Source organism: Natrix helvetica (assembly GCF_964273705.1).
Source record: "Natrix helvetica genome assembly, chromosome: 11".
Classification (NCBI taxonomy): Eukaryota; Metazoa; Chordata; class Lepidosauria; order Squamata; family Natricidae; genus Natrix; species Natrix helvetica.
In genome coordinates, this window is record NC_138562.1 from 10,968,914 (window position 1) to 10,995,490 (window position 26,577).

General features: G+C 43.0%; 1 protein-coding gene across 6 annotated transcripts in view; it reads left to right on the plus strand.

The window, feature by feature from the left end:
- LOC309397768 (connector enhancer of kinase suppressor of ras 2-like) overlaps positions 1–26,577 on the plus strand; it is a 341,564-nt gene that overhangs the window by 246,949 nt on the left and 68,038 nt on the right. For all 6 annotated transcript variants that reach the window (XM_081964086.1, XM_081964088.1, XM_081964087.1 and 3 more), the window contains 2 exons: positions 12,926–13,012; positions 14,875–15,128. In XM_081964086.1, the coding sequence (XP_081820212.1) occupies positions 12,926–13,012; positions 14,875–15,128 (341 nt within the window). The remainder of the gene's footprint in view (positions 1–12,925; positions 13,013–14,874; positions 15,129–26,577) is intronic.

Genomic DNA, 26,577 nt, shown 5'->3' on the forward strand with positions numbered 1-26,577 from the left:
CAGCACAGTAGGTGGACACTCTTAGTTTCAGACAGGGGCAGTGGTGGGCTGCTCCCAGGTTCGGGAGAACCTGTAGCTAACGTTATGGCTGGTTTGGAGAACTTCCAAATTCCACCCCTGGCTGGCCCCGCCCGCCCTCCCCTCCCACCCCACCCCAGGAGTCTCCATGTGGATGTAAGATGAGTGCAGGGCTCATGCGGAGGCTTTGGGAGGGGGAAAATGGACCTCCCAGAAGGCCTCCAGAGCCTGGGGGAGGTCAAAAGCCCCCCCCCCACCATGGTGCAGGAGGCCAACTAGGCCACGCCCGCCATGGCCACACTCACCCAGCAACCAGGCAGAGAACCCGTTGCTGAAATTTTTGAAGCCCACCTCTGGACAGGGGTCATTCTTTGAGTTCCTTGAAGATGCTACAATCTTCTAAACATCAAGCTATTGTCCTTTTCCAATCATTTCTGGGGAGACGTGAGCTAACAAAGACCTGGCAAAGGTTTTCCCTATACCCAAGTCCTTAAAATCAAAGGTTGATGTATGTTCACCCCAAATATTGAGAAGTAGTAAGGTTGTCCATCTGGGTCCGTGGATGTTTTGCAAAGCGTTGATGAGAATTGCAAAACTTAGAAGTGGATTTCTAGGAGATTTCTAAGATTCTTCTCAAGCTCTTAAATACAGTCCTGAAATGAAAGACGTTTTAGGAAGACCAAGAGTGGATTGTAGTATCCAAATTCTGCTCTTCAAAACAAACTCCCATGCTTAGATTCCTTCTTTTCTTAGTTTTGGGTACTATGTCTTTCGTGCTAAGCACCAGTTGGTGACGTTAGAGGTGTTGTGGCCCACCAGTGGCCAGCAGAGCTGGCAGCAGATTCAGACAGTAAGGAGGTTGAGGAGGAGCATGAGCCAGTCCTGGAGTCTGGGGAAGACTCTGATGAGGGCTCTGTGTCAGAGGCAGAGAGGGGGCCAGGGTCCTATGCCAGTTATCAGCTTCCTTCGGAGTCAGACATCAGTGAGGCAGACAAATAGTGAGGCAGACAAATAGCTGGAGCCTGTTCCCAGTGTGCGCATGCGCAGAGTTGCCAGACGAAGGAAACAATTAAAGAACAGGGGTCGACTTGGGAGTAAAGCCACAGGTGGACAATGAATGCCCCCTCCCAGAGGAAATAAAAGAGCAGCAAAAGGGGAGTGGAGTTTGCAGGAGACAATTAGTTTGCTTAATTGGTTCGTGACTCTCCAAGACTCCTTGCCAGATTTTGCAAATATTGGCTTGGCAGCTCTCCAAGCCAGATAAGGTCTGTGACTGTAAATCCTCCCTTGAAAGACTTTGCTGGATGTGAACAAGCAGAATTCACAGCAAATTAATAAAAGGTTTTTTTGTCGGGAAAAGGAGTTGCTTTATGCTCTTGGGAAGCCTAGGTCAGAACAATAGGTGCTTGCAAAACACAACATAAATATTTTAAATGCTCCATCACCAAATGTTAGAGCTATTAATCAGAAAACATGATGTGCTATCATGGGAATTGTTTTTCTGGATTCCTACAAAGGCAGGGTGGGGTGGAAGACTTGAAGCATGAAGATCCTGTATCTTAACACACTAAGGAAATGAGGATTTGTTTGTTTGTGAGAATGTGTCTCTTTGAGCCCCGCTATCCTCCTGTTTGTTTATTGGCTTTATCCCTGCTGCAGAGAGACTCTCTGAGGTTTACCGTTTCCATCAGTACAAAGAATAAAATGTCCACAATAAAAAACAAATCAAACAAGATAATCAAATAACAAATCCAAGCATGCTCTGGGCTATAACCGGCAACATCCATAATTCAAAGGCTCACTGACAAAAGCTTCGATTTTTTTAGGACTTTAGGAGAACACTGAGACTGGAGGGGGTCTGGGTGCAAGTTCTTTCAAAGTGCCAAAGGCACCAAGCCAAAATGGCCTGTGAGCAAAGGTAGCATTCAGCCAGTTCTGGAGAACTGGTAGCAGAAATTTTGAGTAGTTCAGAGAACCGGTAAATAGGCTGGCCACACCCTTGATCTTCTTTTGTTGCCCTAAACAGGAGAACGGAGCTGGAAAGCAGGTTAATGGGGTGGGGAGGAAATGGGGATTTTGCAGTATCCTTCCCCTGCCATGCCCACAAAGCCACACTCACAAAGCCACGCCCACAGAAGCGGTAGTTTAAAAAAATGTGAATCGCACCACTGCCTGTGAGCCCCACCCCACACACTTTGCAGAATTGGAGGAGGGTGACCGATTTAAGGCTCTCCAGTCGTGTATGCAGAGGTGGGTTCCTACCCATTTGGTCCAGTTCGGCCGAATAGGTAATTAATACTTTATTTACAGTCACAGACCAAAACACGACCACTACAAAAGAGACACAGCAGCCAGTCACCAAAAGCCCAACTAAGGGAGGTCACAGCTCTCTCCTCTAATGGTCACAGCTCTCAAGAAAAACCTGGAAACCTGAGAGGTGACGTACAAGGAGACATCCCCAAGGCAATGCACAAACAAATCACGGCCATCAGGACCAGAAGGGACGATTTCAGGAAGAGACAGTAACCTAGATCCGTCCGTGCTATACATAGGGCAAAATAGAAGGACATGCTCCGCTGTCTCAACCTCGGCGGCCGAATAGGTAGTAATTCCGGCAGACATGTGACCGTACCGGTTCTATGATTGCCGGCGCTATCTTGATTTTCTGTTCTGCACATGAGCAGAACAATCCTCATTTTAAAATGTTATTTGTATTTGGTTTTTAATGTTGTACGCACGCGCAAGTCATTTGAAATGAAAATGTGCATGCCCGCAAAGCAATTTTTTTTTTTTACTACCGTACCGGTAGTAATGGTGGCCGAAACCCACCCCTGCGTGTATGTAATGAGCTGTTGGAGACCTGGCTAAAAAGACCAGTTCCGTAAGTACTGCCTGGTCCTTTAGGTCTTGAAAGGTTAAAAGCAACACTTTTGAATTGTACTCAGATGCAAATAAGGAAGCAGTCCAGGGCCGGAGGTGTTAATATTCATGTCCGTGTTGCAGAGGTGCGCAGCCCAGTATTCGTTCTGAGTCAATTGAAGCTGCAGGGCAGCCTTCAAAGGCTACTCCATGGAGAGAGTGTGTGTGTGTGTGTGTGTTGCATTAGTACAAACGGACGATGATCAGGGCATGAGTTATAATGACAAGGTCCTCGCAGGTCTGGGTAGGACTGCAACTGATACATCAACAAAGCTTTCCTGGCCGCAGCCTCTAACTCTGTTTTCATCTGTTGCCATGAGACCAGGAGGGTCCCTGAGAGACAGATGTGCTGTTTCAGAGACAGTGCTAAGCTATCAAGAGACCTCAACAGAAACATTGAGGTTGTGTGGTAAACAAACAACATCTTCAAATTAATTGGGTTCAGTTTCAAACTCTTTTGCTTATCCAGATACTCACAGCCTCCAGACACTGGATTAGGACACTGATGGCTTTTCCTCTATCTCCAGAGGCAGCTCTATACGGTTGGATATTGTCAGCATACAGCAATAGCAGTTAGACTTACATACCACATTATAGCCTTCTCTAAGTGGTTGACAGAGTCAACCTCCTGGCCCCCAACCATCTGGGTCCTTATTTTACCGAACTCGGAAGGATGGAAGGATGAGTCAGCCTTGAGCTGGTCACGATTGAACTGCTGGCAGTGGGCAGAGTAAATGATAGCAATAGCCCAGAGGTAGGTTCCTACCGGTTCGGACTGGTTTAGCCGAACCAGTAGTGGTTTGCCAGCCTAGATCACCAGAACCAGCAGTGACCCAGGCCGGCCATGCCCTCGAACCGGTTCCCCAGTCAGCGCGGCATGTTTTTTTTCCTCCATTTTTTAATGTTCTGCTCATGTGCAGACCTATGTATGGGCAACTGCGCATGCATGCACGAGCGAAGCCTGGGCGCACGCACAAAATTGCCCACGCACCGAAGCAGAAGTAATGCCTGCAGCAACCCACCCCTGCAATAGCCCTTAGACTTATATACCGCTTCACGGTGCTTTCCAACCTTCTCTAAGCGGTTTGCAGAGTCAGCCTCTTGCCCCCAACAATCTGGGTCCTCATTTGACCCACCTCAGATGGATGGAAGGCTGAGTCAACCTTGAGCCTGGTGAGATTCAAACTGCCAAATTGCAGACAGACAGCAGTCAGCAGAAATAGCCTGCAGTACTGCACTCTCACCACTGCGCCACCCCTGCTCTTTGTGATATAGCAATAGCAATAGCACTTAAGACTTGTTAATGGTTGGATTTGGGGTGGCCAGAAAAAATCGCAGAGTTGTAGATTAGACTGTAAAATTTGGAACACGATCAGACTGATGTTTTCTTCCTTGTGGAGACTTGGCCCTTCCCCTTTTGCTTTTTAGCATCCATGTGCAACTTTTCAAAGGGCAACAGACTTTCTTGCATTTTTTCCTAAAAACATTTCACTTCCCAGCTAAGAAACTTCTTCAGATCTGAACTGGAGAACTGAAGAAGCTTCTTAGATGAGAAGTGAAACATTTTCAAGGAAAACAACCAAGAAAGTCTGTTGCCCTTTGAAAAGTTGCACATGGATGCTAAAAAGCAAAAGGGGAAGGGCCAAGTCTCCACAAGGAAGAAAACATCAGTCTGATCGTGTTCCAAATTTTACAGCCTAATCGACAACTCTGCGATTTTTCTGGCCACCCCAAATCCAACCATTAACAAGTTATTACATGGCTTTTGAAGATCAGCCAAGGTCAGAAAGCTTGTCCTGAGCTTTTGCAGGAAGAACAGGATCCAGATATAACATAGAGATTTAAAAAGAGTAATAAGGATGTGGAAGCATATCTCCATGCCTTTGGGGAAAACATCTGCATCTTCTCCTTTGGCAGATGTTAAAGAAAGCTTGTAAGTAGGTCAAGCCCAAAGTGCTTCCAAAAATATATAGTTGGATGCAAAGGAAATTTGCAATAGCTTTACAATGCAGCTGTACAATACAATCCCCATTGGTAAATGCAGCAAAAGAAACCTCTGGGATGTTATTTTCCACGAGTACAATTCCACATAGGCACAGAAGTAGCAAAGCCAGTTCTGAAGTTTTTGTGCGATAACCAGCATAAGTAAAATGTCCATTCTCCCCTGGACCTCCTTAGGGTTCATTGCCCGCCAATCAATTGCATTCATTTTGTTTTGGGAACAATCAGAGTCCCTTGGAGTTTTCTCAGCGTATGACCTTGCCGTGTTGGGACCATTCCACTCTCATTTGCATTCCACAATTCCCTCCCGAGCCTTCCTTGCGTTCCAATACTTTCCCTCCCTGTTTCTGTTGTCTGGTTGCGAACAGGGGTGTGTAGCGAGTTTGTATGACACTAATTCTGCTTGGAACAGAGAGTGACAGAAATCAAAGCGGGACAACAAAACCTCGCTTCATATTGGATATTATTTGACAATTATTGAGACTAGTTCTTGAGTTCTTTTTAAAAGAAAAGCTTGGCCTGAAATGCCTCTGTAATTTGGCCCCCCAGTTCTCCAGCTCTACACCTTTTCGTTTGAGAGTTTTGCTCGATGTCAAACTGTATTACAAAATTCAGGGAAATGTTTTTGTTTGGGTGGTTAGCTTAATAATACAAATATGGATTGGTTCACACTCCAGCTGCAAACAAAATGACTTTATCAACACCTCTCTCGCCTTCCTGACTGTACGTGAAAATGGCTGAAACTCACCAATTAATTGTCCTAGATTATGGTGAAGCGCCTAACTTGTGATTTTTAAAATAGAGACCTTTGGTTAATTTCCTAATCTAACACTCTCTAGATTTTGTGTCACCTCAAGTGCCTCACCTCTGAAGGGTTCATGTCAGCTGTAGATAGGTTGTAAGGGTTCTCTGAATTTTTGTTGCCATCTCCAGGCATCTCATTACCTGGGCATGTGATTTCTTCCCATGATGAAAGAGAAACAAGGACAGATCTCAGTAACACCTCCTTCTACCTACAAACTATTAATTAATGCCCAAACAAGCAAGAGATGGCATTGCCTCTGTATAACAACAATCAGATAATGATGTGTCAATGACATTAAAAAAAATGCCCAACAGTGTGGCCCATCCAATTATATACAAGTTTGATAAGATGGGAATTATACGATCCACAACTGATCAAATCTTACACCTCCAAAACAATAGCAGTGAAGGTGCTACCTAGCCACCTAATGAAGCATCTGTCAATCAAACAGTCCAAGTTCAGAGAACGCTACATCCTAAGACTCTAATGATGAATCTGAACACATATATATGAGAGTCAACCTGGAAATAAGGAGAATTTTTCTGACAGTGAGAACAATCAACCCATGGAACAAAAGTTGCCTTGGGAAATTGTGGGAGCTTCATCACTGGAGGCTTTCAAGAAGAGACTGGAGTGCCATCTGTCAGAAATAGTGTAGGGTCTCCTGCTTGGTCAGGGGACTGGACTAGATGACCTACAAGGTCCTTTCCAACTCTGTTAATCTGTTAATTCACTGTGTGTCATTTTTTGCCTGTTTAAATGGGATGGGGATTCAAAAACAACCTCAGCTGAAACTTCTGAACTTGATCCAATGGTTGAGAACATCTACCACCATAGGTCAGAGCTTTCTCAGAAAAAACGGATGGGATAAGTGAATTTTCCCCCCAAGACTTCTTTCAAAATGGTATGTTTTAAGTCAATCCAAAACAATGGTGTCCAACTTTATGGACTTCAACACCCAGAATCCCCCAGCCAGCATGGCTGCCTGAGGAATTCTTGGAGTTGCAGCCCTCAAGTCTTAAAGTTGTCAAGGTCACCCCTGTTCTAAAGAACCATCATCCATCCGTTTCTTGGTTCTATCTTATGAATGGAAACAGAAATGCAGTCTAGGATTTCTTGCACTGCATTTGCCAGTTATTTTTAGCACGCAAAACTTACTCGCTTTCAAAAAAAAATCTGAAATATCTGCAGGGGGGGAAATGTGGGTAAAGAGAATCCTGATCATGGACAGATAGTCCTCAACTTACAACCGGTGACTCAGCAATAATTTGAAGTTACAACAGGCCTCAGAGCTACTTACATCCCAGTTCTGAATAATTCCAACAGCCAACCTTCCCTTACAGTTCCATAATCACATAATTTTGGGATACCCACCCACAATCTCTGCTGTTTACCCATTGAGGATAGGATAGGATAGGATAGGATAGGATAGGATAGGAGACGAGAAGAGAAGAGAAGAGAAGAGAAGAGAAGAGTTGGAAGGGACCTTGGAGATTTTCTAGGTTGGCAACCTTAAACACTCAAAGAGCCATTTGGACCCGTTTCCCACAGAAAAAAAAACCACCGGGAACCACAAAATCCTTCCCGTGCCTGACTATTTCCTGAGCGGCCACAGAACTAGCATAGGTAGTTGAATTAAACGTTCTGTTTTCTTCTGGAACTTTTATTTTGTTGGCCTACCATGGATCGAAAAGCTCAATAAATCGTGTGCCAGCGGCTATCACACATTGGCGGTTGTGATGCCTATTTTGAGCGACAGGGAGCCACAGCAGAGGGATGAAAGAGCCACATGCGGCTCCAGAGTCGCAGGTTGCTGACTCCTGTTCTAGTCCAACTCCCTGCTCAGGCAAGAAACCTTATACCACTTCAGACAAATGGTTATCCAACATCTTCTTAAAAGCCTCCAGTGTTGGAGCATTCACAACTTCTGGAGGCGAGTTGTTCTACCGATTAATTGTTCTAACTGTCAGGAAATTTCTCCTCCGTTCTAAGTTGCTTCTCTCCTTGATCAGTTTCCACCCATTGCTTCTTGTTCTGCCCTCAGGGGCTTTGGAGAATAGCTTGACTCCCTCTTATTTGGGGCAACCCCTGAGATATTGGAAGTCTGCTAGAGCTTTTTTTTCCCCCATTAAACTAGACTTTGCCCTGTCAGAAGGTCACAAAAGGGCGTCAACTCCGGGATGCTGCAACCATTATGAATATTTGTCAGATTCCAAGCAAATGAAATTTGATCATGTGACCATGGGGATGCTGTAAGAGTCATTAAGAGTGAAAACTATCACAAGTCACTTTTTCAGGGCTGCTGTAACTTTGAGCGGTCACTCAAGGAACTGCTGTAAGTCAAGGATTTCTTGTTGTTGTTAGTTGCGAAGTTGTGTCCGACGCATTGCGATCCCATGGACAACATTCCTCCAGGCCTTCCTGTCCTCTACCATCCCCCTGAGTCCATTTAAGCTTCAGTGACTCCATCCAGCCACCTCATTCTCTGCCGTCCCGTTCTTCTTTTGCCCTCCATTGTTCCCAGCATGAGGCTCTTCTCCAGTGAGTCCTTCCTTCTCATTAGGTGGGCAAAGTATTTGAGTTTCCTCTTCAGGATCTGGCCTTATAAAGAGCAGTCAAGGTTGATCTCCTCTAGGACTGACCGGTTGGATCTCCTTGCAGTCCAAAGGACTCGCAGGAGTTCACCTGTATGTTATTTCTGCGTTTCTAAAACCTTGTTGCACATTTAGCAATATAAAGCTTCAGGAATCCAGATTTCATTTTGCAAAAGCCCACCCCTTCCCCTCTTTGTGAATATGTCACTGATTATTGCAAAGTTCATTTTAATAAAGCAGGCAGATAAATAAATTATAATTGCTCTCATCACACAGCAGAACACTGCAATCAGAATCAGGGGGGAAGGGGGGATCAAAACATCCTGAGCTTTCCAGAATGCTTAATGATAGTCTGAATTAAGAATGTCTTATTTAATAGGCAAAAGAATCTGTGAATATGTCACAAATCAATAAACTGCCACTATTTATCTATCTCCATGGCTGCAGCCTGAAATCTGTAGTGGGTGGCATTATTCCCCCTGCCTCCCTACCAGTAATGATATTCTATTTTCTTCACCACCGGTTCCATAGCGGGAGCGCGCGAAAATATAATATTCTGCCTTTTTAATATCTCCTAAAATATTTCATTCTTCTAAGAGGGGTGGGAGCTAACTTTCTTCAATAGCCCTCCGAAGAAGGCAAGAGTGCTGAAGCACTCACTTGATATTGTGGCAGCACAAATGTGAACCATTTGTAGACACACAACATCCTCATTAAGGTTTTATGTCATCTCCTTCGTTTTACTCCCAAGACTCTGTCTACATCCTCAAGATCAGTGGTGGGTTCCTGCTGGATCGCACCGGATCGCGCGCGCTCCCTTTCAGCGCTCCACCTGGCTTGCGCGCTCCCTTTCAGCGCTACACCTGGCTCGCGCGCTCCCTTCCGGCGCTGAAACCGGAAGTACAGTCTTGCCCCGCCCCTGGCGAAGCAACGACGCCTGCCTGCGCTCCACCAGCTCGGCTGGGAACGGAGATGTTTCCTCAGCGGAGCGGAGCGCTGCGCTCCGCTCCGCTGAGGAAACATCTCCGTTCCCAGCCGAGCTGGTGGAGCGCAGGCAGGCGTCGTTGCTTCGCCAGGGCCGGGCAAAACTGTACTTCCGGTTTCAGCGCCGGAAGGGAGCGCGAGAGCCAGGTGGAGCGCTGAAAGGGAGCGCGCAAGCCAGGTGGAGCACTGAAAGGGAGCGCGCGAGCCAGGTGGAGCGCTGAAAGGGAGCGCGCGCGATCCGGTGCGATCCGGGAGGAACCCACCACTGCTCAAGATTCATCCATAGGCGTGATTCATCTCTACAGGTAACTTTCAAACTCATCCACCCAGTGGTGAAATGTAAAAAAAATTGCTACTGGTTCTCTGGACGTGGCTTGGTGGGGCGTGGCTTGGTGGGGGTCATGTGACAGGGTGGGCGTGGCCAACGTTTAAAAATTTTGAAAACATTTTTTACTACCTTTTCGTCCGAACTGGTAGTAAAAAAATGCTTTAAGAAGTGGAAAAAAAGGCTCAGCTGTGCCATGCAATTGTGGGAACCTTTTTTCCCCAAAGAATTTTTATTTTTTTTATTCTCTTACATACCATTTTAAGTATACATTCACATAATTGGTATTCTTCTTGACATTTATCATTCTTATACATTTATTATTTCATTTAATAAGTTATAATGTACGATTTGGGTTGCTTTATTTACCAGCCCTTCTTCCTTTTGTAACATCTCCTTGTTTTCTCTTTCTTTTCTCCCTCCCTCCCTTCTCTACTTTCTTCCTTCCTCCTCTCCTTCTCCTCCCTTCTTCCCTTCCCTTTCTCCTACTCCTGCTCTTCCTTTTCCCCTTCCTACCCTCTCTCCTTCTCTTTCTTCCCCTTCCATCCTCCTCTCCTTACCTCTTTCTTCTTTCCCCCATCTTCCTTTCTTTCTCTCTCCCTTTCTTTTTCTATTATTGTTGGTGTATATTTTTTGTTTAAAAATCCCACTTTTTAAAGCATTTTTTTACTATTGGTTCAGGCAAATAGGCAGGAAAAAATGCTTTAAAAAGTTTTTTTTTAAAGCTTCCGATGATCGCACAGCTCAAAGCTGAGTCGCGCAAACCTCGCAAGGTTTTCTTCACTACCGGTTTGCGCAAAACGGTGTGAACTGCTCACATTTTACCCCTGCATCCGCCCCTTTTTTGCTATCCATCTGAGCATTTGAAGGATAGAATGATCAGTTTTAAGCAGCAGTGGAAGCCCCATTCACACCCCCTCTTACTTAAAGGAGATGGTAACAAACTTTTGAAAGAGTGCAGTGCCAACCATGTCAGGTGCCATTTTTCCATCCTTCTTGTGGGCAGCAAAATTTCAATGCTTTGCAAAATTGCTTTCAAAGGAGACGAGCAGGTCAGTGAAATGTCTAATGTGATGGATGTGAGGCTATAATATCATATTTTATATTAGTTGTCGTCAAGGGACGTGCATTTGTCTTCCTCCTTTCACCGCATAACCATCTTTCCTGACAGTTTTCTGATTTCTTAAGCTTCTACAGTATTCTAGTATTCCTCAACCTTAGAACTTTAAGCCGTGTGGACTTCAACTCCCAGAATTCCTCAGGGAGCAAGCTGGGAATTAAAATCCACAGAGCTTAAAATTGCCAAAGTTGAGAAGCGCTGTTCTATTCAATTTCAGGAACAGGGGGATTTCTTTTTTTAAAAAGGAAAGTTTAGACTATATTTTCTTGACCTTCAGGTTTATGGCAAGGCGATAATGCGTCCAACATCACCAGCTTCGAACACAACTGAAAATAGGGCTATGTTTCTAGGTGAACACTAGGTCAAGATAAGCCAACAATGTTGATTAGCCACTGAGGTTTAAAGGGCGAGGCATGGATATACATGGATATATAGCAAAGAAGTCGGGCTGTCAACAAAATTTAAGTTTATTATGATCAGCGACCAATGCTTTATGCAACTCTACAACTATAAAATACCAGAAGGATGGAGTAAAATAGCTTCACACAATGCATAAAAGGGATCATAAAAGTGCAACCCTAAGATACTAACAGAAGAAATGCCTGTCAGTGAAAATGTTCTCAGGGTCTGAACATTGTAAGATAGAAGCTGAGATTCTCTTGGACTTTGCACTTGAGCTTCCTGTTCCTGTGCAAGAACATGTATTCTCATGGCTGTTGTAGGGGTCATAGGCGGCTCTGTAGGTTGTCTGAGCTCCCTTGGTTTGGTTGGAGTTTGGACTGCTGATGCAATGTCCTTAGGAGATTGTGCAGTGTAGTAAGCTTATGTTCTGAAAGGGTACTGAGCATTTCCTATTATGACTGAGGTCTCATCCTACCTTTGTTCACACATTGCTGCAGGGAATTTCAAAATATCCTGCCTTGAATGGATTTCTGCCTGCGGTGTTTGCTTTGCCTATGAATGGAGCTATCTATCCTGTTATCTATTATTATTATTATTATTATTATTATTATTATTATTATTATTATTATTATTATTATTATTATTATTATTATTAAAGGTTTTAACAAATTTTACAAATATTACCCCTTCTCCTTCCCACCCTCCGACCCTCCCTCCCCCCAACCTCCCAGAGCAAAATACAGGGTATAAACATTTAACAATCATACGCTAACATAAGCTAACTGATTTTGACATCCTACCTCCTCTTGTGCTTTAATTCCCCTTTTGTTAAGCTAACTTTAGGTAAATTGTAACATTCTTTGTGCCTTCACTCATAAGCTAATCGAAATTTCCTAGTCCGATATTTATTTTGAATATAGTCAATCCATCTTCTCCATTCCAATTTATATTTCTCATCCGAATGCTCCTTCAAATATGCTGTGATTTTGGCCATCTCTGCTAGATTTACTACTTTTAGCGTCCATTCTTGAATAGTAGGCAATTCTTCCCTCTTCCAGTACTGCGCCACCAGCAATCTTGCTGCCGTCGTTAAGTTCAAAATCAAATTAGTCTCTATAAGAGATCCCGTTATCTCTTATAGACATCTGCTTAAGGAAAGTGGGGGATGCTTTCCTAGGGCATGTTTCTTCATTTCTCCTTTAGGGAAATGCAATGTTCTGCCTTTTTAATATTTCTCAAAATATTTCATTCCCCTAGGAAAGGGGTGGATGCTAACTTTCTGTACTTTGGAATGATGTCTAGTAGATGCCTAAGATGTCTTCTTCTCAAGCAACTGAGCAACTCCTCCATTTTTTCCCCTTTTGTCTTTCCGCTCTACAATGACAATGTCCCTACAGGATGGATGGTCAAAAACTTTGGCGTTGAGTTGAAATGGACAATGCCTCTTTGTCCAGCCTCACCATTAGATCTAGTGGACTCTTGGGTTCAATTGCTGTCTCATCTTGTCCTCTAGAATCGCATGTACCAAGGCTGCCTTCTGTCCTGGGCAGGAAAGATCTCAATGGAGGAACATCTGCTGTTTCCTGTTGTACACTTTGTCCATTACAACACATTCTGAAAACTGCAAAGATTTATTAATTGCGCCCGGCAGCTGTTGCTCCTCTTAATTTAACTTGTCTCCCATCTTTTTAATGTGCGTAATCCTCCTTTTAATGGGTCTCGATGTGTTAATTGGTTCCTCTTTGTACTTTTCACAGGTGATCTGAGGCCAGTTTCTATGCCAACAGAATACAGCTGGATAGGAGATTCAAAAGAGCCAAACATGTACAAGAGAGGTAACCGCGGTGAGTATCCAATAAAAGACATGAAAAGGACTCTTATTTCCTTCAAACTCATCCCATCCTTTCTGGTGAACTATACGATCCAAGTTCATCATGTCATTTTTCTTGAGCATTTATTACGATGGGGCTTGTATACAAGCCATCTTTTAGATCACAGGATGCCATCTCAAGACTCTAGCCTTGATCCAACTCACTCACCGTTGTAACTTGGGATGAAAGGTCATTTTCCTGATAAAGGCAAATATTTGCAGCTCAGGATTGAAATGAGAGGCCCTTGATGCTCTCTGAGCTTGGTTGTTTTAACAGTTCAACAGTTAGAAGGGACCTTGTAGGTCATCTAGTCCAACCCCCCCTTCACCCAAGCAGGAGACACTGCACCATTTCTGACAGATGGCAGTCCAGTCTCTTCTTGAAAGCCTCCAGGGATGAAGCTCCCACAACTTCTGAAGGCAACTTCTGTTCCATTGGTTGGTTGCTCTCCTCTCTGTGGCAGCCCCTCAAATTTGGAAGACTGCTATCATGTCTCCCCAGTCCTTCTCTTCATTAGACTAGCCATGCCCATGTTTTCTTGTAGATGTTTCATTGCCCAAACTAGGTAACATCTGATGATGCTACCTAGTTTGAATAATGAAACATTTGCAAACAACCAAGCTCAGAGAGCACCAAGGAGCCCTTGGGCTATTTTTCGGAAGAGGCATAAAGGGATGGCTGGATATTTCTGATTTGCATGTAATTGGTCTTATTGACCTGCCAGCAAATTTCTGCAAATGAAAATCAAATTTCTTTTCCTTCCCATTTATTTTCATACATATGTACCTTTTTGCATTTCTCCTTCCTCAATATGCACATTTTTGTAAGCAATTTCCTAAAGTATGTGGAAAAGTAGATCCCACAGATGTGTTTAGACATGCACAGAATCTGACGAATACGTGGATTCTAAAAAAAGTCTCCTTCCAGGGGAGACTGAAAAATGGGGATTTGATGAATTCACTTAAAATGAGGGTCATAATAACATATTTCTCTGACATTCCTCCCTCATAAACACTGACTAAGAAATGAGCCAAGATAGCTAATGAAAAATGTCCAATATTCTGTTCTCTCCTGTGTGTTGTTGCTTCTGTATATACCACTTCTAATCTAATGTCCTTGAACTTCTTCAGATGTTGTGTCCCCCCTCTTAAATTCATGGTAATCTTTAGTTGGGGTGAAGTTCAGTAATGGTTCATTGATGACATTATGAAGTTTTGAAGACTTTCGATAATAAGCAATCAATCTATCTAGGCTGCTGTCATTTCTCCAAGAAAAGTTCTCAAGTCATATTTTGTAATCATTGTGCTCTACAAAAGTTGGAGTTTTTAAAATTGGGTTGCTCAAAATATACAGTTCTAGATGTGACACTCTCTTGAGCAAACTCTAGTGATTTGTCCACTATCTGATACCCATTTTACTAAGGTTTCTTCATCATAGTTAAGCCCCCTCTTAATCTCTTACCATTCCTAAATTCCTCCCAGAAAATTGGCATTAGCTCTGCCTGCTTTTGAAATACAGTATAGCTTTCAATGTGTCCTCCAAAGCATGGGTTGACCTCCAAGCCAACTTAAGTTGGGTTCCTATGCCAAAAACCGTGGCTAACTTGAACTATGGTGTTCTGGAGACAATCCATCTACCACCATGACTCATGGAGTCATGCTTGCTTCTACCCATGTTCAGATTCTCATCTCTTCGTAGACACAGCACTAGAAAAGAGGACTTACAAATCCAGGGGGAACGAGGCCAGTTTTTCTCTGAATCAGCATAAGGACAAAGATGGTTCTCCTCTTTAGGTCTCACTTTCCCCTTTTTCTGCTTCCTCGCTCTGACAAAAGATTCTGAGAACTCGCTCCTACGATACCTGAGTGATGACAAGATCTTAGTGATCCAAGAAGAACCATTGACCCAGAAAGATAACAAGCGTGATACAGGCCGGCGGTCCAGGAAGAAGGGCAAAAACAGTGGCAGTCCTAATTATCCTGTGAGCTCCTCCATGATGACCTCGTCTACTAATGTACGGCTTGAACCTGGACAGCAGGATGTCCTAAATTTCTCCTTAGCTGAAAGCAACACCGTTCCCCTCTATCACGTAAGCTCTTTGATGCTTTTCTTAATGTTGACATCGAGTTTCAGGGATGGCATTGGTGGTTTTTTTCTTAGCAATTTGGTAGAAGTGATTTGTACTGTCTTCTTCTATGATTTTATTTTGGTCAACTGTAGCCTTGCGATATCTCAGTGGTCTCAGGTTCTATTCTACCTATTTTTGTTTTGTTTCAAGACTACCTGGGTACCAATAACTTCTGTGACAAAACTGAGATGAGGAAGGTAGAAAACATTTCTTATTATCGTTAGGATTACTACAGGGGTGGGTTCCGGCCGATTCTAACCGGTTCGGTAGAAGAGCTTCCAGAAATCTACCGTACCAGTTAGAAGAGGTTCATCACGGAGCACCTGCCCCACCCCCCTCGCTCGCTTGCCCCTCCCATTCCATCGCCGCTCGCGGGCGGTAGCTTGTGTGGCGCGGCCAGCCTCCTAGAGCCTCCCCGAACTTGCCTAGGAGGCGTGGCCACCAGCAAAGCATGGGGGCATTTCAGAGTGTCCCGCCCCCCACTGGTTCCCCGCCTCCCTTCCCGACGAAGTTTTCCAAGATGTGGTTTTCCTCCCACCCCTTGTGCCCGGCTCCCAGGAGGAGAAGAGCCTTTGGGGAGTGAAGAGGAGGACAAGGGAGGAGGAGGAAGCGTGCGCACAGGGCCATGCCAGCTGGGCAATCAGCAACCGGCAGAGGCAGGAAGGTTCTCGGGAGCACCAAGAACCTTCCTGCCTCCACTGGACTTTACGCTCTTCTCCGTGCACTCCTTGTGACTGCAATAGACGTCCAGAAGCGGCTTTTGTGGCTAATGGGGTTTGGGCATCCAGCCCGACAGATACGGCCTGCCGAAGCCATTAATTTGGCCCGTGTGGGACCATGAGGCTTCCCTGTCACATTGTCCCACCTACCCCCGCCAGCCCCCGCCAGCCCTCTGGAAGTCGAGGAGGCCAAAAACAGGATGCATGGGCCCATTTTTGGATGGCAGAGTGGCACTGGAGGCCATAAATGAGAGACACAGAGGCCCCCGCCACTTCTAAGCCCGCCAGGCAGGCCACCTTACCTGCTACCTGCTCACCTGCCTGCTCCTTGCATCCATCGCATAGGAGAGCTGCTGATTCTGTCTGCTGATAAGTGACCCGGGTTTTTTCCTTTATGCTTTCAATGTTTTTTTTTAAATTTTATTGATTGTGTCTAGAATATTTTTTAATGGTCTTATTTGCATGTATTGTGGATAGAATATTTTTAAATGATTTTATTTGCATGTACGTTGGGAGATTTGTGTGTTTCTGTAGTGAATTCACTACAGAAATAAATACAAAGTCTCGCAAAGCTGCTTTGCACCAACCTGGTCTGCCCATAGAAAAGCAGCCACTTTGAGACATATAAAATTTAGAACTTTTTTTTTTTTTTTTGCTTTTCTATGGGCAGACAAGGTTGGTGCAAGGCAGCTTTGCCAGATTTTATGTGTTTCTGTGTTATACCTGGTTGTTTAGGGAATTGTGGTTCCTGATTCTGTGAGCTTCCTGGCACTGTCCTTTATAATTTCCCACAATGCCTTGATGGTTTTTATTCCAGTGGCTTTATCTTTCCTGTCCTTAAGGTTAGGGAAAAAACTGGTTTCATCTTCAGTCTTTTGGGGGGAAATTGTTATATTTTTTTTGTGTGTTTTCCTGGCACTGTCATAGTTTGTGTGTGTGGGTGTGTAATGTCCCGCAGTTATCTACACATTAATAATGATCAAGTACTAACAATATTTCCTTATACATTTTAGTGACCTTTCCTTACATAATTGGTGTTTTCTTTCATACTTTTGGATTTCTAATTTCTGTTTCTGTTAGTTAGCAATTGATAAAACAAATCTCACGTGAAAAAGTATTCAAAGCCTTCTTGATTTTAATTGTCAATTTATTCATTCCTGCACATTCTAATATTTATTCATTTTCATATCTTTATTTTTCCACTGTTGTGCAAACACAATTCCAGCATCTGTTAACATGTGTAAAATTAAATATGTATTGTATTCCCTTTGAAATGTCCAACCAAATATTACTGGTTTTAAATCCATATCTTGCTTTACCATTGCTTCTAACTATGACATCACTAACTCTTGAATAGCTACTTGGTCTGTCCTAAGTACTGAACCTAATTCATATATTCCTGTTATTTGAACTGAGGAATAAATTTCAGAAAAAGAAATCTGTATTGCTCTATGAATCTACCTATGACATTCATTCTTGATCTAACTTCTTAGATGAAAAACTATATCTTTCCTGTTTGTTCCTGAAAAGACTGTACATTGTTGGGTGAAAACAGAGGTCCCTTCTGTTACCTGTAGTGTAGTCCTCAGCTTACAACCACAATCGAGTCCAATATTGTTTTATTTCTTCTGCAGTTATTATTATTTAACAGGATGAAGAGGCAACTGAGTATGACCGCTAGGACAGTCATCTTTCCTATGTAAGTAGCTGTTTTATTGCTTTGTGTGCTTGTTTCATTCTTAATATAGTAATACAAGCAATTAAAGTATTCCTTTCTGTATCTCTTTGTTCAGGCCATTCATTGGAGCAAGGTGGTCAGTGGGTGACTTCAACATACAAAAGGACAGTAATCTTCCTTTTCTATTATTTTGTGTGCTGGTTTCATCCTAATGCAGTGCATGAAATGACAGAGTTCATTTCTGTGTCTCTTCTTTGTGCAGGCCATTCATTGGAGTCAGCGATATTGAAGACTGGCAAGGACAGTCATCTTCCTTCTGTAAGTAGCTCTTTTATTGTTTTGTGTACTTGTTTTAATCTTATTTAAGTAGTAAGTACACAAAATAATAAATTTCCTTTTTTATATATTTTTGTAGATCATCCATTGGGGCAAAGAATTCAGTGACATCATCTTGGCCACTCCCACCCGGTCTGCCAAGCCACTCCCATCCAGTCACATGACTGCCAAGCCACTTCCATCCGGTCACACGACTGTCAAGCCACTCCCACCCAGTCACATGGCTGGCAAGCCACTCCCACAAAGCAGGCCACACCTACAGAAGAGGTTCTAAAAAAATTTGAAACCCACCACTGGTTTTCTAATACCACTCCTGCTATTGTTTGACATACAGTTGAGTCCCTAAAACAGGGGTGTCCAAACTTGGGAACTTTAAGACTTGTGGACTTCAACTCCCAGAATTCCCCAGCCAGCCTGGCTGGGGAATTCTGGGAGTTGAAGTCCACAAGTCCTAAAGTTCCCAAGTTTGGACACCCCTGCCCTAAAACAAATTGGGTTCCTTTACCCACTGCCTTCCAAATTCTGTGCACCTCTTCTCTTTTCATATTAAGTGTGTATCCTACGACTTTGTGCCAACCTGAGATTTGCTGAGCTGAACGCCAGTTCAGCTGCCATTATTTGTGTGTGTTTTACATCAATTTCATGGATGTATGTGTTTTCACTGATTTATAGATTTAAACTCTTTGCAGGAGATAGAAGTTTGCTTCAGTTTACGTGGCTGTATACTATTTCTTGAAAGGAAGATTACAATATTGTCTCAGATTATCTATATAAAAATGGCTCTGTGTGTGTGTGTGTGTGTGTGTGTGTGTGTGTGTGTGTGTTTGTTCCAGCATAACTCTGGAATGCCTGGAGCAATTTCAACCAGACTTGGTACACAGATGACTTACTCTCTGAAAACAAATACTGTGGGGGTAAGACACCCCTAAAGCCCCTCAGGGTGTATGTTCTGTTAAGATGCAGCCTGTTGTGCCTTTAAATGGCTTCTACTGTACTCCCTTAAAATGGCTTCTACTGTACAGCGCTGTGGTGTTGCCATGGTAATGGCTTCACAGTACTCCACAAGGGGGTGCCCTCTGATAAGGGGGAAAATCCAACATTAGAAATTGTGGCGATGTTCACAGAAGGAGGGTTGGGATAAATAAATACCCAAGCAGCGCCGGATTATCACCTGGTTTATTTTTAAAACAATCAGTTTGTTTGGATTAATTGAGAACAGAGTAAAGGAGGGAAAACGAGTACTGAATCTGAAGCAAATATTTGGAAATGTGATAAATGTTTGCAATAGTGGCAAATGCTTGTAGCTCGGGTACGGGAGGAGGGTGAAGTTTCATTCTCTGAGCTTGTGGGTTGGTCTCCGAATATTTCGTTACCATTCTAGGTAACATTTTTGCAGTCACTTTTTCCAAGATTTCTTTCTTTCTTTCTTTCTTTTTTCATTTTATTTATATATATTTTTCTTTTGCATAAAATAAGTGCTTAATGAACATCGTACTATCTGGGCCAGTTGCTTACCTAATAATACTTTTAAAAATCCTAATTTCTAACTCTGCTACCCAACCATTGATAAAACAAGTCCCATGTTCGATGATACTCTGTGTCTTCCTTTTCTTTTATCCTCTGTGTTAGTCTGTCCATTTCTGCACAGTCTAGTATTTTTTTAATGATATCTTCTTCTGTGGGTCTTTCCTCGTTCTTCCAGTATTGTGCATATACAATTCTTGCTGCTGTCAATATCAAATGTACACGTGATGTTGAACCTATGGCACGCATGCCCAAAATGGCACACAAAGCCATGTTTGCTGGCATGCCGGCATCGCCTGTTCCTCTTCCGGGTTTCTGGGGCGCATATGTGCATGGCAATCAGCTGTTTTTTGCACATGCAGCAGTGCCAGAAACTGCCGAAGAGCTGGCCTTTCGGTTTTTGTTGTGCGCATGTGTGCCAGCTAGCTGATCGTCGTGCAAGCATTCATGCCAGAAGAAAAGCTGGCTGGTGTGCCTGCATGAGCCAGAAACTAGAAGGTCATTTACTGGTGCACGCATGCCCGCTTGGCAGCTTCTCTTCCAGGGCATGTTCCCGCCGAGCATGCACGCACACTGCCTTTTCGCCACTCGGTGTCGAAAAGGTTCGCCATCGCTGAAATATACATTCCTTGATCACGTTTTCCTGGTCTTTTGCCTAGCAAAAATGATTCTTTTTCCAAGATTTCAAACCATTGTTTAAACAAACAATCATAAGTCAAGAACTACCTGTAAATCAGCAATGATACAGTTTAAGCAAAACCGTGACTGCAAATTGGTTGTTTACCTAGACGGCAGTTACTAAGGGAAATGACAGCCTAAAATGTCTCTCTATTCCAGCAGAATTTCTTTCCTTTCCCCCCCCCCTTTTTTTTTCCTCCCCTTTTTGTTCAGAGTGGGACCTGTTTGGAAATTACTGTTTTCATTACAGCTCCAGCAAGAAATATACTCCAGGTAACCAAACCTGGGCGATAACATAATGGGTAAATGCACCAAGGAAAATAAAATGCAGCTGTGGGTTTTTACGAGTGGCCATTGAGTGAATTTGGAAAAATCAGAGCATTTTGCTGATATTGGAAGAAAGTCTAAAATAGCCATTTAGCTAGGCACGTTGCATCTAATCTCTAAAATCCATTTTTACTGTGAATTCTGTAGAGCTACAACATTGTAGTTTGGTACTCCCTCCAACCAATAACCATAACCAAGTTAGATTGATGTGGATGCAGCTCTGGAGAACATTTTCTTGTTATAATGTGCGCCAATGGAACAAGCAGATGGATTTCCCCAGGTTCATGAGTGAAAATTTCCCACGCCAATCTTCTGCCATTTTTCATTTCTGCCTACTTTGATTTGAGCCCATTGGGTTTTTTTAAACCCAACTTCCTCTCCTCTTGATGAAAAAATGTGTCAATTTCCGTTCCGGAGCTTCCCAAGATATCCCATTCAGACATACATACAAAGAGACTTTTCATCAGTCGTTTTCTCTTTGAGGTAGAAAATATTTTCAAAGCCCAAACATCATGGAGTGCCACAAGGTTATTTCAAGAGCGGTGTGTTTATGGCACAGACATCAGCAGGAAGATTCAATCGATGAAATTGAACACACCGACACGAAATCCAATAGAGTGGCCATTAACTTGATTCCTAACCAAGCCAACTGACTTATGGCTCAATATGATATGGCACCACATCTCCGGCTTGTTCAACAAACAGTTCCTTAAACACGTCATAGTACATGAAGAGCATTGGTAGGTTGAGATTCATTTAAAAAGATGCATGGAACATATTATTCCTTTCTAAGGCTGAGTTTATACCCTAAGCTGTGATACTCAAGATGCATGTTGTGTGAACTCATCATTGTAGCTTGTAAAACCCTAGCAAGACCACACTTGGAATACTGTATCGAGTTTTAGTCACATCATTATTAAAAAAAGATGTTGAGACTCTAGAAAGAGTGCAGAGAAGAGCAACAAAGAGGATTAGGGGACTGGAGGCTAAAACATATGAAGAACGGTTGCTGGAATTGGATATGTTTAGTTTAAAGAAAAGAAGGACTAGGGGAGACATGACGGCAGTGTTCCAATATCTCAGGGGCTGCCACAAAGAAGAGGGAGTCAAGCTGTTCTCCAAAGCACCTGAGGGCAGGACAAAAAGCAATGGGTGGAATCTAATCAAGGAGAGAAGCAACTTAGAACTAAGGAGAGATTTCCTGACAGTTAGAACAATTAAGCAGTGGAACTGTTTGCCTCCAGAAATTGTGAATGCTCCAACACTGGAGATTAAGAAGAGACTAGTCTGAAATGGTATAGGGCCATGGTGGCGAACTTGTGGCAGTGGGGTTAGAGGTGGTACACCGAGTCTTCTCTGTGGGCACATACACCGTCACCCCAACTCAGCCGGCTGGTCATTGGGTTTCCGATACACGCATGCGCACTGTCCATTTGGCCATCATGTTTCCGACATGCACATTCGTGCTGGCCAGCTGGTTGTTGGGTTTCCAGGGCTCTGGCACTTGCACATGTGCACACACGCACGCACACATGCCTTCGGGTTTGGGCACTCTGCCAAAAAGGTTGGGTCTTCTGGTTGAGCAGGGTGTTAGACCAGGAGACCTCCAAGGTCCCTTCCAACTCTGCTCTTCTGTTACTCCATGGTTTATGGCTGATCATGAGAACAGCTAGCAAGGTGCAACTTAACAAACCACAGTAAATTAACTCACAGCTTAGTTTGTTATGTGCATTCAACCTTGTCCTTTGTAGGACAAAGGTTGCCTTCAGAAGTTGTGGGTGCTTCATCCCTGGAGGTTTTTTAAGAAGAGACTGGACAGTCACTTGTCTGAAATGATATAGGCTCTCCTGCTTCAGCAGGGGGCTGGACTAGAAGACCTCCAAGGTCTCTTCCAGCTCTATTCTGATTCTGATTAGTGTGGGATAATGTCAAGTATGCAGCTCTGGAACCAAGGTAGCGTTTCCAGTAATTTCACGTTGCCCTGATCAGAGGCGCAATCGCATTTGAAATATTATGACTGGCTAGTTGAGTTTAAAAGTGCTTCCTGCTGACGACCTGAAATTAAATTGAGTTTCTCCTTAGCTTTTCAAGAATAAGATAGAAGGACGCTTTTAATTTGTATGCGCAATCAGCCTCATGAGGTTAAATACACCTTTTGATGTTAGGTCTCTTATATAATTTTTATTAAGCCTTTTTTTTTAAATAAAAAAGGGATAATAAAAAAAACGAATGCAAACTAATCTAAAGTCAGGAAGAAAAAAGAAGAAGAAAGCAAAAAGTGCAGGAAAAGAAAAGAGTTGAACAAAAAAATAGAAAAGGAAGAAAAACAGATGCTAAGGTGCGGCTTCGGATATCCTTCACAGTTTGATTATACAGGTAGTCCTCAACTTACTACCAGAATTGAGCGGTGAATTTCCATCGCTAAGTGAAATGTTGGTTGTGAGTTTTGTCCCATATTACGACCTTTCTTGCCACAGTGGTTAAGTGAATCACTCTGGTTGTTAAATTAGTCAAACTGTTGTTAAGTGACTCTAGTTTCCCCATTGATTTTCCTTGTCAGAAGGTTCCAAAAATCCCTTCATAGTGTTCAAATTTCCAACATGAGGACCCAGATTTTGGGGGGCAATATGTTATCTCTGTAAGCCGCTTAGAGAGGACTGCAAAAGCACTATGAAGTGGTATATAAGTCTAAGTGCTATTGCTATTGCCCGCCCTTCCTTCCTTCCTTTCCAGTGGTTAGAATGTAGTACTGCAGGCTAACTCTACCCACTGACAGCAGTTCGATCCTGACCAGCTCAAGATTGACTCAGCCTTCCATCCTTCCGAGGTGGATAAATTGAGGACCCAGATTGTTGGGGGGCGAAAGGCTGACTCTGCAAACTGCTTAGAGAGGGCTGTAAAAGCACTGTGAGGCGGTATAGAAGTCTAAGTGCCATTTCTATACATTTGAAATACATTCCAGATCATTTTTATGGTGTCATGTGAGGCCTTTTGGTTTCCAATCTGAGTGGAACAAGGTTTGATCTGTAAATTACAGAAGGCTTCCGCTTATGTGGGCAGGTAATTGCACGGACGTAAAAGCAATCTCAGCTTTTTGAAGTCTGTCCTGGGAGATTAGAAGATCAAGGCCGATCCCGTCTGACTGCATCCCTCCTTCTATCATCTGCATCTCAAGGCATTAATTTTCAAAGAGGAAGTAGTTCAGACACACTCGCTTACTGATTAACAAAAACGTGGAGTAAGGGAAGCAGATCTGGCAAAGGGATTTCATCAGGGGTGGATGAAAGTAAGGCCCTAGTTGACCAGGGCTGCAGACCCACACATCAGAGAAAGAGTATTGCAAAGTGAAGAGCTGCCTTATCTAGCCTGCAGAAATCACCATGACCAGTAAGGGGCAGTAAAGACAAAAAAAAAGGAAAAATAATTCTTTGCTGCCATCTACTGCTCAAACTGATGCTTGCCGCCTGGGTTGGTAGGTTGGGGTTTTTTACATAAATTTTTATTTTATTATAATATAAGCAATCCGTCATCCATTAAACAGTGTGTCGTCTGGGTACAAATATTTTGTGCAGTAACAATTCAAATTTACAATCATATTCATTATTTATCTATTCCAGTTTAATACCAATACCTTCACTATCTAATACTATAACAATCTTCTTAATATATTTAGCTCTATTAATTATATTAACTCTATTGATGCATTTGTACGCAGCTAATTTTATTCCCAATTCTTATATTTATATTTATTCTCTTAACCATCGACAAAATGATTTCCATGTAGTATAATAATCAGTTTGTTAATTATATTAACTCTATTGATGCATTTGTACGCAGCTAATTTTATTCCTAATTCTTATATTTATTCTCTTAACCATCGACAAAATGATTTCCATATAGTATAATAATCTGTTCTTTCTCTTTAATTGCCAGTGTTAATCTATTCATTTCTGCACACTCTGATAGTTCTCTAATCCCATTCTCCTCTGTAGGAATCTCTTCGCTTTTCCAATTTTGTGCAAATACAATTCTAGCTGCTGTTATAACATGGATAATCAAATATACATTTTCTTTACTGTAAGTTTCTGGTAAGATTCCCCAAACAGGAATATTTCAGGATTTAAATCTATATGTTGCTATGGTTGGTTGGTTTTAAACATTTATATAGCCATCCATCTTTCAGCCAACTCTGAGCGGCTCCCAATCAACGATCGAAAAACATACAACATCATTTTAAAAACTATAAAACCCAACCTGTTAAAACATAAAACATTAAAAACCACAAAAACCTGGGGCAATCGATAGTAACAGACCATCATCTAATCTCTCAGTGCTTTGATGGAGGTTGGGGGAGGAGATACCAGTCTTTAAAGCCATTGTTGTTGTTGTTGTTGTTGTTGTTGTTGTTGAATCACTAAGTCATGTCCTAGTCTTTGTGACCCCATGGACCACAACACGGCAGCCCCCCCCCCCCCGTCCTTCACCATCTCCCAGAGTTTACCCCAATGTTATGCTCACTGCACCAATGAAACTACCTAACCATATCATCCTGTGCTGTCCCCTTCTCCTTTTGCCTTCCATCTTTCCCAATATCAGGATCTTCTCCAGGGAGTCCTCTCTTCTCATTAGATGGCCAAAGAATATGAGCTTCCTTTAAGGTCATAAGGAAGACTAAAAGGAGTGGAGGTCTTCAGAATAACAGTATTGGAAGGGACCTTGGAGATCTTCTAGTCTAACCCCTGCTCATGAAGAAAACCCTATACCATTTCAGACAAATGGTTGTCTATTCTCTTCTTTAAAACCTCCAATGATGGTGCACTCACAAGTTCTGGACAGAAGCCGTTCTACTGATCAATTGTTCTCACTGTCAGGAAATTTCTCCTTAGTTCTAGGTTGCTTCTCTCCTTGATGAGCTTCCACCCGTTGCTTCTTGCTTTGGAGAATAGTTTGACTCCCTCTTCTTTGTGGCAACCCCTGAGATATCGGAACACTGCTATCATGTCACCCCTAGTCCTTCTTTTCATTAAACTAGACATACCCAGGCCTGCTGAAATTCAGGGGGGAAGATGTTCCATAGGACAGGGGCTACCGCAAAAAGGCACCCTTCTTGCTCCTATTTTATATGACAATATTTGAAGGAAGAAACCAGGAGCCTACCCATTCAATTTGACCTGCTAGGAAAAGGTAGTCCTGCGTGGGTCTGTATCATCTAGGTTTTATTGCCCTAATTATTACATAGGGAAGTTGCTAAATCAGGAATTCTGTAGCCTGTGGGATGCATGGCTAAACAAGTCTCTATTTTGCAGCTGAATTCTTTTGCTTCTAGGGTGAATGGCAATGCCGCTCTTGATTGAAAAGCAAGAAGTGGTGGGTAATAAATTTATTTTATTTCCTTTACATCACCCCTAGACGGAATGGAAGCAAAAAAATGTACATTTTTGTTTATTTTTGTGGAATTCTGGAAATTTAGGAGGATTGTAACAGGGAAAAATGGGGCTGTGAATCTTGCAGTTTAATCACTGGGACCCTCTCCTCAAATGGCTCCTGTTGCCATCCATTGCTGGACTGCAATGCTTAGTATCTATTCCAGGTAAAGCTAGCTAGGTACATGGTCCTTGGTGCTTTCTGAGCTTGGTGATTTTCTTGCAGACGTTTCATTACCCAACCAGGTAACATCATCAGTGCACTCATGGTGCAGCCTAATTGGGTAGTGAAAGGTCTGCAAGAAGACCACCAAGTTCAGAGAGCACTTAGGACCCCATAATTCAATATTTGAATTGCAAATATTCTCTTCCTCTGCAAGTTAGATATCCCTGATAAGGTGACCAGGTATAGGCTGCAAAACTCCAGCTAACCACCAGATGGCATCAAAGTAATTTGAATCTCTTTTCTGACATTTCAAGTTTGCTCTAAAGGGACACCGTGGCTCAGTGGCTAAGACGCTGAGCTTGTCAATCAGAAAGGTCAGCAGTTTGGCGGTTTGAATCCCTAGCGGAGTGAGCTCCCGTTATTTGTCTCAGCTGCCAACCAGCAGTTCAAAAGCAGGCAAAAATGCAAGTAGAAAAATAGGGACCACCTTTGGTGGGAAGGTCTCAGCGTTCTGTGCACCTTTGGCATTTAGTCATGCCGGCCACAATACCAAAGAGAC